Source organism: Clinocottus analis, unplaced genomic scaffold (genome assembly GCF_023055335.1).
Source record: "Clinocottus analis isolate CAN_PGR_092001 unplaced genomic scaffold, fCliAna1.0.p SCAF_5, whole genome shotgun sequence".
NCBI lineage: Eukaryota > Metazoa > Chordata > Actinopteri > Perciformes > Cottidae > Clinocottus > Clinocottus analis.
This window is the reverse complement of record NW_027176207.1, coordinates 18,156,398-18,174,468: the sequence shown is the minus strand read 5'-3', so window position 1 is coordinate 18,174,468 and position 18,071 is coordinate 18,156,398. Positions and strand designations below refer to the sequence as shown.

General features: G+C 45.3%; 1 protein-coding gene across 1 annotated transcript in view; it reads right to left on the bottom strand.

The window, feature by feature from the left end:
- Positions 1-1,156: 1,156 nt before the first annotated feature.
- Positions 1,157-18,071, bottom strand: part of wwc1 (WW and C2 domain containing 1) — a 41,574-nt gene continuing 24,659 nt past the window's right edge. The window contains exons 7-22 of the mRNA XM_068599985.1: positions 17,038-17,184; positions 16,529-16,599; positions 16,070-16,315; positions 13,809-13,898; positions 11,577-12,265; positions 9,221-9,338; positions 8,694-8,864; positions 7,843-8,035; positions 7,059-7,199; positions 6,354-6,403; positions 4,883-5,066; positions 4,478-4,648; positions 4,257-4,349; positions 2,734-2,964; positions 2,533-2,651; positions 1,157-1,749 (exon numbers count right to left, since the gene is read on the bottom strand). Coding sequence (XP_068456086.1) covers positions 1,683-1,749; positions 2,533-2,651; positions 2,734-2,964; positions 4,257-4,349; positions 4,478-4,648; positions 4,883-5,066; positions 6,354-6,403; positions 7,059-7,199; positions 7,843-8,035; positions 8,694-8,864; positions 9,221-9,338; positions 11,577-12,265; positions 13,809-13,898; positions 16,070-16,315; positions 16,529-16,599; positions 17,038-17,184 — 2,781 coding nt within the window. The 3' untranslated portion in view covers positions 1,157-1,682. The remainder of the gene's footprint in view (positions 1,750-2,532; positions 2,652-2,733; positions 2,965-4,256; positions 4,350-4,477; positions 4,649-4,882; positions 5,067-6,353; positions 6,404-7,058; positions 7,200-7,842; positions 8,036-8,693; positions 8,865-9,220; positions 9,339-11,576; positions 12,266-13,808; positions 13,899-16,069; positions 16,316-16,528; positions 16,600-17,037; positions 17,185-18,071) is intronic.

Below are 18,071 nucleotides of genomic sequence, written 5' to 3'. Positions count from 1 at the left end.
GGTATAGTTATATACACCGAGTACACACTCAGTACACTTATGCACTTTCTTTATAGTTTGATTTTCTCAAATTTAACACGCTCTGAGGTTCTGTTTTTGTATTTGTCGAGTATTTCTTTCGTTGCTGCTGCCACATAAAAATGTCTCCTTTGGGAATTTTTTATGTGACAAAAATAAAGTGTACATCTATCTGTCCTAATCATCGATGCACGACTTCAGAAAATCTTTAAAAAGCGTTCACTAAAGGCGTTCAGACAATCAAAAAGGAAAATCACTTGCAATCAAAACACTATTTCAACTCAGTGATGTCATTATTTAGGTGATTGGTTGCAGGATTTAACTTGTAATTAATTGTGGCATGTGGGCGGGGATTAAGGATCGAAAAATGCGGTAATTTGTTTGGCCTCTTGGGGGCAGCACAACAACACATAAACCCTTTGTTTATGCAGAAAAGATCGGTGAGTGCAGCTTTAAAGCCGTGATCAGAGCGTTGGCTTTTGCTGGGTCGCCGTGCTGATGTCACAGAGATGCAGCTGCAGAGCCTCCAGGTCTGCATCCAAAACATCCAGTTCAGAGGAAACAGAGGGAAGCAACGTTTTGAGTTCACAGTCATCAAAAAATACATTTGATCTTCACTTCCTGTGTGTGTGTGTGTGTGTGTGTGCGTGTGTGTGTGTCTGTGTTTCAACAATCAATAATCATTCCAGCGCATTCGAGGAAAAGGTTTTTGGATTTCTTTCTTAAATTTGTCCAAAAAAACCCCACATTAAGTATTTTTTTTTCTTTTTTTGTTTAACCCAAGTGACTTAAAGTGCAGACTATCCGATCATCTACCTGAGTGTAAGTGAGAGTTAAGTGTCGTTTCTACACTTTGCCGAGTGCGTGTGTGTGTGTGTGTGACTTTTGGATTGTTACTTTTGACCTGAAGCGAGGAAGAACCTCGCCTCTCGGATCATCCGATCCAGTTCGTTCAACAACGTTTGTGAAGCAAAAGGAACAGTCCAGTTTTCCTCTCTTGATGATGATGATGATGAAGATGCTGTCGATTCATCGATGTTGAACACGTCCGACAAGCTTCAGGTGTGCTTACGTTTGTCTGCGTTTAATCTTTTTTAAAACACACACATTACTTGAAGGGGCGATATTAAAACGTCTCTTAACTTTAGATATTTATTTGTGTCTTATCATCAGCTTGAGTTGCTTATTTTGCTTCAGTACCATTGTTTTGTGCTATATACATATATATTCCTTTGTCCAAATGTGTCAGTTTAGTACAAAACTCTTTGTATGCACATGGCTGTGTGACTTTGTGCTGGAACTTGACACACCTAAGAGCCTATAAACAGCCTGTTAGTAACAGAAACACAAAGCTAGAGACAAAGTGGAGGAGAGTGAAATAATAATAATAATAAAAACAATAAAATAAAAAAAAGCTCTAGTGCTATCACTAATTTACAAACAAAGACTATCCACATTAGAAACGCTGAGCTCTTTTAAGACAAAACAAAACAAAACGTGTTTCTTCACGGTTCTGAGTGTTTTCTCTATGGAACATTATATTGTTTTGTTTTTTAATTCTTCATAACACCGCCAAACGTTTGCTTCATTTGTATGGGAACAGCAGGTTAAGACTCAAAGGGAAGGGAAGGGAGGGAGAGGGAGGAATACTTTGAAATGCTTCTCTACACGTCGTCAGCCGGCAGGTCGGGGATGCTGGTCTTTGCTCGTGTGAAGAACGCCATCTTCTCTCTGAAATCACACAGGAAACAAAAAAGTTTGAGCGCGGCGAGATGCGCGAGGCCCAAAGACAACATCTTAGTTTCAACGTGTTTTCTGGAGGGAATTTGTACATGAAGAGTTTTATATTTACTCTCCATTTAAATCCGTCACACGTTTAAAAAAAAAAGAAAAATGCTATAAATTAGTTCTTTACGCCAGAGGGACAGTTTTGGGCTTTTTAATTTTTCTATCAGTGTGACTGTGTTTATGCAAATGCAAGACATTTCGTCAAGGATGCAGCTTTTTCTTTCTTTCTTTCATCCCATTGAAACATTGAAACACATTAAAGCAATAATGTGTCATCCCATGGCCATTGTAGCATAAAACTATGCCAATCCAGAACATAAATCCTGGCTTCAAAATTGTACTTTCTCCTATTTTCCATCAGGTTGAGATGTTTTCTCACGTTTGCCCTCTGGGGAGAATCTGTGCCATTTTCCCTGGTTTCCCATCGGGGCCTTGCTGCTGTGTTGCGGAGCCCCCGCTGTGTTTGATGCGAGGCATAAAATGCCATCGCTCATCGTTTACACATCCCAAAATGGGAAACCGTCCCTCCATGCATCCGAGTATGTAGCCGCGTGTCGGCACCAGATTACAGATAAATGTCATATGAGATGAATGATGTCACGATAAAAAAAAGTGCATTCTCATCCTGGGTATTCTGGTGGTGCTCTTATCTAGAAACATACAACCCGACTCTCATATTTCACAACTCTCTCCAGCTCTGACTGCAACCTGCTCTGCTGTGTCTACCTGAAGGTCTGGACCTCGGGGACCTCTTTGCGGCTCTGGCCCCGGATCTTGTGGACTTCCTTGGCCGCTGCCCTCATCATCTTCTCCACCCGCTTCTCCTGCAGCTGCTCCTCACGAGTCTGAACAAAGAGCACAGGCGGGGTGTCAGAGATACTGAACACGCAGACACTTTGCCATTCTCGAGGCCGCTCATTCACTCACCTGTTTCTCGGCCTGCTTGAGGAGGAGGCGGAAGCGTTCGTCTTCTCGGACCCAGGACGGCAGCTCCCTCTGGCCCTGCTGCCTCGCCTTCTCCAGCTGCACCTTCAGCTCCCGCAGCACCCGCAGCTCCTGCGCCAGCCGGGACTGCCGCGTCCGGGACACCTGGAGGTCCATCTCCAGGTCCATGGGCGTCCGCAGCAGACCGTCCAGACCTTTGACCTGCATAGGAGGCTAAAGGGAGGAGGCGGGGGCAGAGAGGGACACAGTCAAGGGGCCGCAAACTCCCACAGATATTCAAAATAGTCACGATTAAAGGCTTACATTTTGATAAATGACTTTTAAAATCCACGCTGACGCAGCCTGAGAGAACAGAAAACACTCTTTGATTGAATAACCTTCCAACTCACCGCCGTTTACCAGCAGCGACAGGAGCCAAACGTATAACAGACCTGTTATTTTTTAACCCAGTTATGTAACAACTAGCTCTACATGTTATACATGTTACTCCAACAGATGAAGACAGCGACGTGTTTAATGTCTGCAAAACGCTTGAACTATTTGCAAACGCTGTCAGCGACACAGGGAGCCGCGTTTGTTGATTTCTGTCTTCCGTCGAGCCCGCCGGAGAGTTTTTTTTTTGCCTCTAAATTAATAGAAGCCGAAGCAAATGTCAGAGTCGCATTAAACATTCAGACGGTTATTAAATATTAAGAGTCACTTCACTGAGGGGAGTCTGGCGGCTTCGAGACGCAGAAAAATGCAAATGGCTTCTCCCGTCGCCCGCTCTCCGGAGAGAGGAGACAGTCGACGCCGGTAGGACCGGCAGGTTCAAATTCACTAAAGGATCGGCGAGACCATCGAGAAGCACAGAGAAGACGGCAAACGCAGGCGACAGAAGTCCGGTCCCGGAGAGGCCTTTTAACTCAATAAACAGCCACCGATTTGGTCATTTAAGCTCGAGTTTGAAGCTCCGGTTCATGTCACGATTAAAAGACACTTTATTAATCCCCTTGGGGAAATTCTTCTCTACATTTGACCCATCCTTGCTTAACAAGCAGCGGGCTGCCTCGAGAGGCGCCTGGGGAGCAGCTACATTAAGAATATAAGTATAGATGACATGAAATAATGTGGATGAAATGTCAACGCTGTTTTTCTTTTTCTACTTTGTGCAGCTACGTTAAGAAAATAACTACACAAGGGCGTTATTATGACGGAGGGAAGCTGAGGACTACCTAAAATCAAAAACATTGCTAACACCTTCGAGGCTTATTTGAGTGAGAGACGTTGTGTACTCGAAAAGGCAATGTGTTATTGTGAACACACAACTGAATGTAAAGTTTCTACGAAAGGAAAGTTTACCAAAAAATGTTTGTGTATGCTGTCACTTAAAGTTCTGGCATCAACCAAGAGTGTGTCCAGCGTAATGCCGCTTGGAAATAAAAAGTACTTGTGTGTATTGAGATGGTCGCTGTGTCAGAGAGCGCGATCGAGAGACAGGACGTTTATTTAAATGTTTTGTTTACCTTCTTCATGCGCATGCTGCGTCTCTCCGAAGCGTTTCGGACAAATGGAGACTTCTTGGAGAGGGTGGAGCTGTCGCTGTCACTGCGATTAACCTAAAGATACATTAATATTAGTTCATTAACCCAAATGTACATTTGTCAAATAATTAGGAGGACATAGAGTTTTAGGTATTTTGTTGTGCTGATATTTTCTTGTTTTGTTCTTTTTTATTTATTCGTACCCTGCAGATGTACTGGCTCTGAGGTCCGGGGGAGAAGGTCTTGGAGCGGATGATGGTGTTGCCCCTCATGAAGGGGTTCTGCTGGTGGACGTCCGGCCGGCGCTCCTTGGGTCGGACCACCGAGGAGTGGTGGGACGGCAACAAGTTGCTCATGCTCGTCTCCTTGTTCACCTGCGGGGAGCACACGGCCGTGAGGACGGGGACCGATGGAGAGAACGGAGCCGGGAGATGTTAGAAGCAAAGTTTGGGAGCTTTTTTAATGTTTTTGAAAAGACAGAAGAAGAAGAAGAAGAAGAAGAAGAAGAAGAAGAAGAAGAAGAAGAAGAAGAAGAAGAAGAAGAAGAAGAAGAAGAAGAAGAAATGACGATTTCCTGCTCAAGTGGGTGTTAAAATCACAAAAGGTACCTTTTCTGTGATGGCTGCTGCTGCTGCTGTTGGAGGCTTGGTCACCTTCTCCTCTTCCTCCTCCTCTTCCTCAGCTCCCCATTGGCTGCTGTCAGGATAAAAGCTGTCCTCTTCCTCCAGAGGTCCCTCTCCCTCCACTCCATTTCCCTCCTCGTCATCGAACATGTCCAGCGGGTCGCCGTGCCTGAGGATCAACAACAGAGATGCTGTTAGAAAATGATGTAAATTATAATTGTGGCAACGATAGCGCAGATTTTATGGAAGTGAAGGTCTCGTGCGGAAGTGTTTATTATTTAAGAACTATTTTTGTTGAGTAAAAAAGTTTTTTATTTATTGACTAAACATAGTCTGAGAGTGTTAAATGTATGATTGCAGTAATTCTATGAGTTTGTGTCTTTTTATTTCCTACTACTCGTTCTTAGGGTCCCTAGAAATATATAGTTTATATTTCTCAGAGTAAAAAAAAATGCTTGGTATCGGCTTCAAAAGGTCATGTGGCCCTACTATATATAAACATATAGCAAGATTGAGTGTGTGTGTGTGTGTGTGTGTGTGTGTGTGTGTGTGTGTGTGTGTGTTTGTGTGTCTCAAGCGAGTTTTACAGGTTCGTTCTGTTGCCATGCTACTTTTTTATGTTTATCTTTTGGATATTTTTTTTGTTTGTTAAGTCTTTGTACCCTCGACCTCTTAACTCCCAGCATTCATAGCGATTAGCTGGAGCTGCTGTTACTAACAGAGGCTTGTTGCAGACTGAGACACTGAAGTTGACTAAAGGCATGCTGAGCATGCAAAGTACAATAGGTTGTAAAGAATTACATAAAATAAGAGGGAAGCTAAAAGTCTGTTTTGTTCTTGTAAAAGTCAAATAACTATAAAATAAGAGTATGCAGTATGTATACACACTATAGTAAACAGCAAAAAGGTTGAAACTGAATACGAGGTGGTATATTTCCTTCTCTCTTGTGGAAGAAGACAGAGGGAGAAGAGGGAGGGAGAAGAAAAGGTAAAAGTGTTGGAGAGGGGAGTTGGGAGAGGGAGGTGTATCTGAAATTCAAGCAGCTTTATTTATAGTCTGAACCTGCCAGGTGACATTCTGTCTGTGTGTTTCGTCACTCCAGCAACACACACGTGGTAACTCACTGCTGCGTGAGGCGGTACCGAAAAAAATATGAGGTTAACAAACAAGTCACATTACCATCTCTGTAATAATGAGAATAATAATTGGGATATTGATTACTTTTTGGGAGATTAGCCTATTGTAGGTGGCCTGATTTGGTTTTGATGAGGCCCTTACATAAACATCTAGAGGTTGACGGGTAAATGAATGGAGAAATGTTGGTTAAAAAAAGTGAGATGGAATAAAAAGGTGAAAGAAAAGTCAAGACAAAAGACAACGGATGGTCATAAACAGGAGCGACGGAGGGAATGAATAACAAAATAAAGACAGATGTCGGGAAGGACACACGCTCACCACTCATCGTCCTCGGGAGCTGCGACTCGGTCACTGCTGGAAAGACGAGTCTGAAACACACAACGGACGCACGTCAGGACCAAACCTGCGCAGGTTTACCACGAAATGTAAAAGCGTTGTTACCCGACTGCATTATGAGCCGTCAACGCGTTTCACTCGCAGTAAAACGAGTAATCGCTTGTGTTTATTTATTTGTTTATTTTGTATATATCTGTCATCCCTGTTCTTATATTTTATGTTTAGTTTATTCTATTTGGTGTCTGTAAAGTGTCGGGCGCTACTCTGCCAACAAAGTTTCCCTCGGGGATTATTAAAGTATCTATCTATCTTTTGTCTGACGATTTCTCAATCGCTCATGTTTTTCTCACACTCATCTGTTACTTCACCCCAGAAATATGTTCATACTGATCATTCCAGACGGGTAGCGGCAACCTTTTGACACATTTCCTGTTCAACACGAACTACCGGACCAAAACCATTGAGCGAGAAAAGCTTTCACTCAATTAGCTCCTCACAACATGAGCTCGTGTCAACTCTCATTTGGAAACGTCTCCCTGGTTTTAGTAAACGGAGAAATTGGCCTCACTAATGATAAGCAGCTAAAAAAAAAGATTACTGTTAACTTTCTTCAAAACCATTTTCTAATTATTTCTGTGTTGAACGCTGTCTGGATGTCACTCTGAAAGTCAAAGTCCGTATCTGTACCGTGTCGGAGCCGCCGACTGCTGCCGTGCGCTCTTTGTCCTTGTTGATCTCGCGCAGGTAGGCGCGACTCAGCAGATTGTACCATTTGGTGCATCTCTCCTCCGAACAGCTGACGTCGGCCAGGCTGATCTGGGCCCCCGCCTGGAGAGGAGGAGGACGGTGGAGAAAGTCAAGAGGAGAAGAAATGTATCTGGAACATCGCAGCTCTGTCATGTCAGTTCAGAAAATTCTGCTCTTTCTGGACTATTACAGTCACGATGGTGTATTATTCCCATACAACACAGACACAGACACACACACACATGTAAGGTGAAAGCTAAAAGTACAAAATGTATTGGAAACATAACGGAGATACACGACTCCACCTTTTTTTTTTTACCACTGTTCCAAAATACACAATTTAAACTGCACTCATGTAAACGCTGTCCAATCCAATTATAAAATGTGAATTATTAAATCACAATTTGAAGGGATGCGTGGAATACATAACGTGACCATCCAAAAATATATTATTTATGCTCCCTGACAACTTGGAGTACTTGTTTTTTGTGAGGCACTTTCCTTTGTTCCTTTGAAAAATAACATATTTTTTAAGTTTAATTTAATTTTAAAGCACTTTGAAAACTGCCTCAGTGTTGAAATGCAACTTTCCTTGTAGAGTTGTTTTTTCAAATTGTACTTGTTGTGTAATATAACCACACACACACACACACACACACACACACACACGATAACAGAAAGTAAAAAAACATGAAATCAAACGACAACTACAAGTTCTACTAACCAGACAGTCTTCGTGGCCCGACTTGCTGGTGTTGCAGACGTCGACCCTCAGCGTCTTCTGCCGCAGTGCACTGTGGGATATCTGCATGCTGAACACCTCGTTGACCTCCACGACATCCTGAGGCAGAGAGCCGCGTGTTCGGAAGAGGCAGCGGGTGGTTTCCACGCAGGGCAGCACCGCAGAACGCACATACCTGCAGGACAAAGACCTTCAGTTACATTTCCAACGCTCTTTACACGGCTACTGAAAATAAATATTACGAGAATATTCCCATTAATATGCAGCCGTGCATACTTTGATTCACATTAAAAGACCCCATGACGTCCAACAGCTTTGCCCTTTAGATTTCCCTCCAGAAATATTGCTCCTTATATCTTTTTGCAGGTTTTTTTGTGTGAATCAATTTGTCAAACTGAAGGCTAATGTGAACACGCATAACAGAGACATCTTTGGCAGAACCATTCACACACACACACACACACACACTGGAGGCATTGGAGGTGCCTCTAAATCTGAACTTCAAGGTTGATAAATCAAATGAGACGTTGACGAGTAAGTAGTTACGATAACTTTTGTGTGATCATTTGTATCCGTTTCCCATTATTAGTTTGCATGAGCGCCGCTTCTTCCAGCACAAAAACACAGAGAACCCTCTCAGACTCACATCTGCATGAGCAAACATGGGCGACACATGCGAGGCTGCTGGCAACAAATAGGACACGCTTAAGGGGAAAGTAAACGGTCTGTACCAGTTTTCTTTTACTATTGTTTTTGTACATTTACACTTAGATTACACACTAAGCGAGCGTGATCTAATGAACAGAGGTAAAACAAATTAAAAAAGGACGTACATTTTCTGGTCAGCCGGCAGACAGAGGGCGCTGCAGTTGGATAGCTGCATGACGTAGATGGTGAAGCGTTGGTCTCTGGACTCGTAGCGGAAGCCGAGCTGCACTTGAGAGCAGCAGAGCGCCAACCTCTCCTCGTAGGAGCTCAGGGGGAGGTCTGCAGGGAGGCCCGGCCTGCAGGAAACACACCGCCAAGACACGCGGGGTTAAATATCATGGACAGAGAGACTGACCGGGAGTCTTCAAATGTGTATTTTACAATGCCGTGGAAAAGCAATGTAATGATGGAGGGGAAACACCATTCAACAAACTCTTGGTAAACTTCTAATACTGTGCTCAAAGCTTGTGTGAAAAATAAGGATTGGAGAATTACAATTCTAGAAATATTTCTAGAAATATGTATAAAAAAAAATTTCAAAAAATTAAAAAAAAGGAAAATAAATGTTCCTCGTTCAAATAGGCTGGTCAAAGGTCACCGTGTTCCCCTTACAAAATGTATTGGAGATAAAAAAAAAAAAGGGTCTCCGTACCTGCGCTCCGAAGGCTCGTACACGCCGCTGTCACCGGCCACCGACTCGTCGGACACCGCTGAGGTCACACCCATCTTCTTTGGCCCCGCCCCCGTCCCTCGCAGCTGGGGAGCCGAGTCTAAAAGACAACAGGAGAAGGAAAACACGGTGAGGATACGGCTGACTTCACAAAAGGATTTATTTTCATTTTCTGTTTAACTAGTATTTTCATCGACTTATTGTCAAGAAATGAAAAAGAACGCGAACGCACACACACACACACACACACACACACACAGTGAGATTTTCATGTAGTATTCATCAGGGGGGAAAAAAATGAATTACTAAACTATGACATTTCTGCCTATATGGAGACCCTGAACATTGGTTTATTTTAGTTAGTTTGTCAATAGTGAACTGGACCAACCGGCCACCAGCTCTGGGGCCCAAAGGGTTAGGGGCCCCCCTGGCCTTCACCTAAGAAATGTAACTACAAAGGGACATGAAAAATAAGAAAACAACTACACAGAGAAACCAAACCACGAGGTAAACAACTTGTATGTGTGTGTTGCTGCTGTGTAGTGAAGGCGGCGGGGTCTTTTGCGTGTCTGTGCCCAAGGGCCCATCCCCTCATCATCCGCCCCGAGCTCTGAGCCAGGCAGTAACAGAAACAGCATGTTAACTTGGCCTAAAATGGCAATTGTACTTCTTTGGGACTTTTTTGAAACTGATTTTGAAACTGTCTCATTGCAGCATAGAGAGAATCCTCTCTATGTTGCATTGGAAATGAAAACTCATCGCACATCTTATTAACCCACACATCTTTAAATCCAAGGACGTTAAACCAGGAGCACACATAACAGTGTAACCTCAGAGGAAGGTCAATGGAGGACCGAAAGATGCAGTAGATAGATGAGTCGTTTAAAGAGTAGAAATCCTCGGCACTTCAGCGCAGAGTACTTGTTGAATCAGTGATACTATCAAAACTCTGTCAACAATTCACAGATTTACTTTGTTTGTTTACCTTTTTTTTTATATTGGCCACAGCTTTTAACAGCTGTGCTGCTGTTGACCCGATCACATCTTCGGAATAAAGCGCGGTACCATGTGTAGCTCCAGCAGCAGAGATGGAGAGAGTGAAAAGGGAACCGGACACCACGTCCACCTTTCACCTGAGGCCGCGGCAGCAAGTGGTGTCACGTTGAGCTGCTGCGTCGCGGGTTCAAAGCCCGGATCAAACTTCAATTACAATTATTCAGCTTTCATTCACTCCGGTGGCCGTGTGCCACGGCCACCGGAGGCACTCAAGGTCCTTAAGCTACCGTCACTTCTGTCTCGTCACACATCTTCCAGACAATAGCTGGAGGGACGACTGTGTTCGTAGGCCAAGTTAGCGTAGACTAAAATATTATTATTACATCTTCTTATTATGTTCTGATTATTACAACAACAAAAAACTCTGTGACAAACAAGTTATATAATAAATCTATCTATCTATATGTATAATAGATAGACTTTAAAAAAAAAGAAACACAACTGCAAACAATAATAATGATAAATGTAGCACACGTACACACAGGTGACCCAGTGGCTGTAATGTAATCCGACACCGCCCTAACCTTCACCTCCCCTCAGCTCTCCTCTCTTCATTGCTCCCACCAGCAATCAGGTTTCACACATCGTATAACATTTCTCATCACACACACACACACACACACACACACACACACACACGGGGAGAAGGATTCCTGGTATCCCGTTTTCCAATAAAGTTGGAGTGTTTTCTACGACACTAGTGTTACAGAGATAAAGGTGTTGCGTCACCAGCGTCTCTCTGCCGCGTCGTCACTCTCCCTCTCTCTCTCTCTCCCCCTCTCATTGGCGCTGCTCTAATTGCAGACAATTCATCACGATTATCATCCTCATGCTATTAACTGGGATCATCATTTGAGTCGTTATCCCGCTGCCCTGCTGAGTTATTACGCAAACATACTTTTTATTGCTGCGGAGACGTCGTGACATGATTGCTTCGAGGATAAGAGACCCACAGTCCCTCACAGGTTTTATGAACCTTCACATTGTATTTAGTAATTACTGTACTGTAGTTCCTTTGGAAGACTATCCACCTTGAAAAAAAAACACTTCAGCCTGTCGACCAACTTTTGAATACTGGTGAACTTTTTCATGGTCTTAGGCAACTCCTAATGCTGCAGCATAAAAAATATATTTCATTCAATAGTATGCTTCTAACTTGGTGTCGACAGTTTGTGTTTTCTTTCTGCTATTTTACTCAATGAGCTGGTATTTCAGCAGCACATATTATGACTTATACATTTTGAATGAAGAAGAACCAAAGAACAAAAGCTTCCCGTCTCACCTTTGACCTCCTCGCCAAGCACGTCGTGGTGGTTGCGCTTCTCCTCGAGCCTCCCGGGACCCCCGTGCTCCTCCTCTTGCTGACGCTGCTGCTCCTGAGAGTCCAGGCTGAGCTCCAGCTCCGCGAGCCGGCTGTGGAGCTCCAGGTCCAGGCTCAGCCCGCCGGGCCCCGCCTGGCCCGCAAACGCCGCTTCCCCCGGCAGGAAACTAGTGTCCGTGACGAGCGGCGAGCACGGCGGAGACAGCGAGGACAGAGACGACCGGGGAGAGAGGGAGCTCATGGAGCGGGGGGTTTCCGACAGTTTGAGCGCCTGGATCCTGGAGGACTCCACTCCGACACCGCCGCCTCCTCCTCCTGCTGCTCCGCCTCCAGCGGAACACACAACGTCCGCCGCCGGTCCCTCGGGCTTCTCGGCGAGCCGCTCCCCGGAGCCCGTCACCACCTCGTGTTCGTGTATGGTGGTGATGGAGCTGGAGGGGCGGTAGCCTCCCTGGCCGCCCTCCTGCAGGAGGCTGTCCAGCTTGTTCTGGAAGTCCGGGTCGGCCAGCTCCGGCTGCTCCAGGTAGATGTCGGTGAAGCTGAGGGAGGAGGTGGAGCCCAGGCTGGAGGTGGTGGCCAGAGAGCCGCGGCTGGACGTGAGAGAACCTCGACTGCTACCGGACGAACAGGACAGAGTGCTGGCCGACAAGCTGGGAGGGAGAGAGAGAGAGAGAGAGGACGAGTTACGATCGCAGACGTGAAGTTTGGAACTCACTTAAGAATAGAAACGCTTTTCAAAAGCAATGTCTGCTGACGGCTTACAACCCGATCAAAAACCAACATTAGATTACGCTTTGGCTGTAATTAATGGCGTATTTTATTATTTCACAGCGAGTTGACTGAAAGACAACGGTGGATAGAGAACCGAGGAGGTGCGTGAGGAGACAGCTAATGTAGAAAAGAGACAGTGATTGTGAGTCCTCAGCAAAAAGAGGGAAATCAAATGAATATTAAAAAGCCAGAAGCAACACTGCAGGCACACTTCTGTCTTCCACGCTCTCCTTTTCTTACTTTCCTTTCCTACTTCCTTTTCCGTTCTCACCTCTGTACGTCTCCTCGATCCCTCCCTGCCGATTCACTCTCCTCTTTTCCTTTTCATTGTTTTAGAAAAATGATTTCTCTTAAAATAAGTCCTGCATTGTCTCACGAGCGCAGCTGAAAAGCTCCTCAGGAGAAACAGATGACGATTTGAAACAGTATTTCTGTCATTTAATGACTATGTTTAATGTATTCTGCAAAGCACATTCAATAACCTTCCTGTATGAATCGTGCGATATAAACGCAGTCATTTTGTGAGTCATCTTTTTCCTCACCATCTCCCCGGCACAGCAGGCGAGATGTTTATTGCCAATTTTAAAGCGTCAAAACCAAATCTAGGACCTAAAATACACCTCAAATATTTGACTTGAGGGACTCCTTACAGGAGGAAAGTGTTTTCTTGCTCTCCTCTCTCTCTCTCTCTCTCTCTGTCCTCCACAATCCTCCCGTTCCCTTTCCTCCCCTCTCTGCCTGAGCGGCTCTCTAATTATAAAGCATGGAGGCTCGTTAGCGCAGACAGAGAGGAGGTCTTGTCGGCCGGGGGGACACTTTTGATGTCCATCAGACGAGGAGGACGGACAGGATGAAGGAGCCGCGAGACGAGAACAGAAACCAGAGGGGACGCGAGCCCGAGGAGGAGGAGGAGACCAACTGTCAAGCTCTCAGATTTAGCTGAAGCTTAAAAATAAAAATCCAGGTCTGCTGATTATTAAACGTGAATATTAAAACATGTACAGCTCTTACAACAGTCTTGCGTCATGTCGTAAGAATGGAAATGCGTATCTGGGTATAATGTATGTGGGCTGGAGAATTAGATTTGTGGAGCGATCGTGACCAAAATCGGAAGAAAAAAAAAAAGGATGAGAACAAAACGCCTTTCATCTTCAGCAAATGTTTGGTTATTAAAAGGTTAAATACTTCAATCGCGGCTCATCTCTCTACCTCCCCTTAACTTCAAAGCTCTGTGCTCTTTGACTGCCTGCTTTGAACCTAAAAAAACAGATGATTGGGTTTTTTTTCGACGACCTTGGGAGAAATGTGTCGATCTAGATAAAGGATGGATGAAATAAATGACTGTGCAAATGCAACTTAAGCCAAATGAAATGTGAAGAATTATCTGTTGAGCTATTAACAGCAGAAATGAGATGAACAAACCTTTTGAGTTGGATGTGTAGTGATGAGGCCAGTCGAACCATCTCCTCCAGCTCTCTGACCAGCTTGTTCCTCTTGCAGTGAAGTCGCAGTCTGAAATTACCGAGAAATATATTCATATTTGTAAACAAATCATGTTTTTCAGTCAGCTACAGACCTGCAAGTTGGAAGTGACGTCTTAATCTGATCAATTAAGTCATAAAAAAAAGAAATCCTTTGTCAGTTGCTTCCAGGTTGGACATGAGAAATGAAAGAAAATACTGAACATAATCCTCCGTTTCTGCCAATGCTGGAGGTGCAAGCGCTTAAAAAAAAAAAAAAAGTTAGCGAAACTATGAGATGCCGGCGCCGATGTGTTGTGAGCGGCTGCTTTGTGTCCAGGTGACAGCGCCCTGTCACTTGTATGTGTGAGCTTTGTTTGGAGGAAACCCGTCCATTAACGGCCGATACGATGATCCATGTTTTGAGTGGAAACTGGCCAAAGAGGGGAAGCCTTCGATCAGGTTACAGGTCGCCGCTGGTGTTGGTGTGAGTGTGTGGGCGACTTTGTGACTGTGATCCCCGTCTTGTTTTTACTTCTTCTATGGTTTATATATGTCATGAGTGGGAAAAGAAAGGTGTGAGTGGCTCAATGCTTTTAGCTGCCATCAAATGTCTAGTAAGATTCCTAATTGTATGTACTCATCCCAACGGTTTGGGTCTGATTTTAGATGCAAGGCATGCACTGAGAAGGAGCAACATTTTGAAGGTCCTCACACGCAAACACACTTTCTGGGCTGACAGTGTTTTCATGCTGACCTCTGCCTCCCTCTTCTGCTTGTTTTGCTACGTTTTTTTTTTTTTTTTTTTGAAGAAAAGCAATTTACTCATTTGACATTCTCATTATAACCTAACACACAATGCACAGCAGAGCTTTGCCACACTTGAGTGGAGGCCTCATTGGCCATATCTCTGATAGGAACACATCCGTGGGGTTTGTGTGGAGCCTTTAAAACGTCCAAAAGACTCTGATTTAGGGAATTTGACATCTACACAAACTGCAGACACAGAATACATGAGCGTCTGCATATTTCTTGTGTCAGTGTGTGTGTGTGTGTGTGTGTGTGTGTGTGGGCAGACTACAAGAGGTTCTTTTTGTGACCGGGCTCTGCAGCCTCTCATGTTACAGAAACAGGAGACAGGCCACAAAGAGAGACTGAGCTCAGGTAGAGTACGACCTGAACGCTGAATAACAAGCGTCCTGTTAGAGAAGAGAGGGGAGAGAAAGAGGGGGGAGAGAAAGAGGGAGTGAGAGAGAGGGAGAACGGATGAGGAGACGTGCAGGACCTTGGCGAGTCTGGTTTGCTGCCTACTGCCATTTCATAAAAAGAGAAAGTGCGACAGAAACTGAGCGAAGAAGAAAGGTGAAAGAAAAGATTTAGGAGAGCCAGAATAGAGAGAACGTGGAGGTGTAAAAGTATGTACAGAGAAGAGAGAAAAGGATAGGAGACAAGGAGAGGTGGCAATAGGAAAGAGAAAAGTAAACAAGGAGAGGACAAGAGTGGAGACGAGGAGAATGGAGGTGAGGAGACAAGCAGGAGGGAAGAGGAGATGAGGGTATTGGAGAGGTGAAATGATGAGAAGAGGATACAAGGAGAAGAGAGGATATGGGAGGAGAGGATATGAGAAAATAGAAGCAGGGGAGAGGAAACTGGGAGAAAAGAGGAGGAGATGAGAGGAAAAAGAGAAGAGAATGGAAGCCAAGAGAAGGTGAGAAAAACAGGGAATAAAGAGGACAGGATGGGAGGGGAGACAAGCAGAGGGGACAAGATGAGAGAAGGACAGAGGAGAATGGAGGCCAGGAGAAGGGGAGAGGAAACAAGGAAGGAAGATGACAGGATGGCAGAGGAAACAAGAAGAGGAGAGGAGACTTGAAGGAGGAAGAGAGGCTGCTCATTGTGCTCGCTGTCATGCTCATCTCCAACTCTTAATAATCAGCCAACAGAAGCAGAAGGTCAGTCGTTCCATCAGCAGATGAGACAATAATGAACGCAGTTACACGGACGTCACACTGCTGTCATCGCCTCCTCTGACCTTCTCCATCTCATGAGTGTATATAAACACAGGAACCCGTGCAGCTGTTCGCGGTTTTTACTGTCAGCGATGCTCTCGTCCGAAGCCTCTCGTCTTTCAGGGTTATTATTATGTATTATTACATGTATGTGTTTTCTGCTTAATGAACTGTGTTAGTATGCTGGCCCTCTAGAGAACCCCCCCCCTCTCACCTCTCAGTCAGAGCCTTGCTCTGGTTGTCCCTGGCGGCCTGCAGGTCTCTCTCCAGACGCTTCTTCTCAGACTCCAGCTTCTGGGCGTCGTTGGGCTGCAGCCGCTGGCGGGGGCTGACGTACTGCAGCTCCTTCAGCAGCTCCTCCTTCTCGTTGATGAGGATGAGGCGGTCTCGCTCCGGGTCCAGCAGCCCGGGCCACGCCTCGCTGTCCAGTTTGGCGATCTGCACCTCGATGGTGGCGATCCTGAGAGAGCGAGGGGAAAGGGAAGGGCGAGGGAAGAAGAGAGAGAAAGAGATTGAGCAACAGCTGACTGGGACTTGAACTGGGATCTTTTACTGGAGTAAATCACTATTAAACCAATAAAACCTCCATTACAAAAGGCACACATTTCGAGTGAACAGGCCAAACGCACAACTCCACACACACACTTCTCCCCATCCAGACTCAGTCCTGTACCTCCTCTTGGTCTCCTCGTACTTCAGACTCAGGCGAACCTTCTCTGCCAGTTTGTTGGTGCTCGTCATGAACTGAAACGCAAACAAAACATGAACACACAGTCAATTCTGAAATGATTGCCGGGGCACTCGGGTGGGAGAGGTAATCGAGCGTGGCACGAATTCATCATTTCTACGCATAATGAAAAAGTAAAAAAAACAATAAGACTTCACGACAGGGGATTGTTCAGTTTTAAAATCCTCTTGTGTTGCACTAAGAAAGGTTTGATAGCCAGCCTGTCTTTTCAAAGGTCGACAGAGTGTCGATGTGTCAGCTCAGCAAAAACTGCCTGCGGATTACCTCTAACGGCTGGGAGACTTTTTGATGCTCTTGCTGTTGTTTTTTTCTACTTGCCGCGGTCAATGTTGTCCAGACCGCAGCCCAGACTGACAGCTCTGTGGCTTTTTTTCCCCTATCCTTGTCTCTCCGTGGGGATGAAGAGCGAAAACGATTTTCCGCGCGGGACTCACCTCAGCGGGGATGTCGGTCTGCGAGCCGGCGTCGGAGTAAAGCCGCGGGATGCACAGCTCGGAGTTGGCGAGCGAGGGACTGCTGCCCCACAGCTCTTGCTGGGAGCCCGAGTCCAGCCGGAAACTGTCCTTCAACACCGCCAGTTTCTGGAGCAAACGGGGGGGGGGGCAGAAAGAGGAGAGCGCACGAGCCACGACATGAATGAACTGGCACACTGCAGCAGGAAACTACACAAGGAATAAAACAAATAAAAAATAGGGTGTAACGGGAAAACATATGGAGATATAAGTCACAATAATACTATACAGTGGGATGGGATCCACCAATATTAATAGCACGGTAAACGGCTTATTGTTTCAGAACTGTACAAAAAGCATCAGTGAGAGAAGTTGAGGGCGACGTGCATCTTCAAAATGACATAACAGTTTGGTGTATAAGCCCCTCCCCTTCTATCTGTGCGCCGTGTTCGCCATTTGTTAAACGATGCAGCAGCGAGGGCTGTCGCAGTCGTCCTTCCATCTTTACAGTGCAGTGACCAATATCTTATGTGACCTGCCGTGGAATGCACCTTATCTTTGCTATTCAGACGCGGTATGGGGGGAAAAAATAAACATACCACCTCTACGATAACCGTGTAGCGTTCCAGTATTTTTGATGATGCGGCTCTCTCTCCACTGAGCATTGTTTCAGCGCCAAGCTCCAGGTGGCTGTTAAACAGAGCGCCAGCCCCGAAGTAGCATGCGGGGACAATAAATAGGTTCCTATTTATACGATTTCACGACCCATAAATCAGATACCGCGTGCTCATTAGACCTCCATTGCCTCTGCGGGGGCTTTGGTTAAAGGAGGACAGCGGCGGGTTCAGCACATGTTTTTGGCTCCACTTCATTTATCACTTTCTTGTGAGAATCCTCCACATCCTTTAAGTTTAAGGAACGGTCCTCTCGTTCGCTGCAGCACGTCGCGCAGAAAAAGAAACCCGAAGATATTCAGATTGTCGTCACAGGAGAGTGAAGAAAAGCTGCAGCGTACT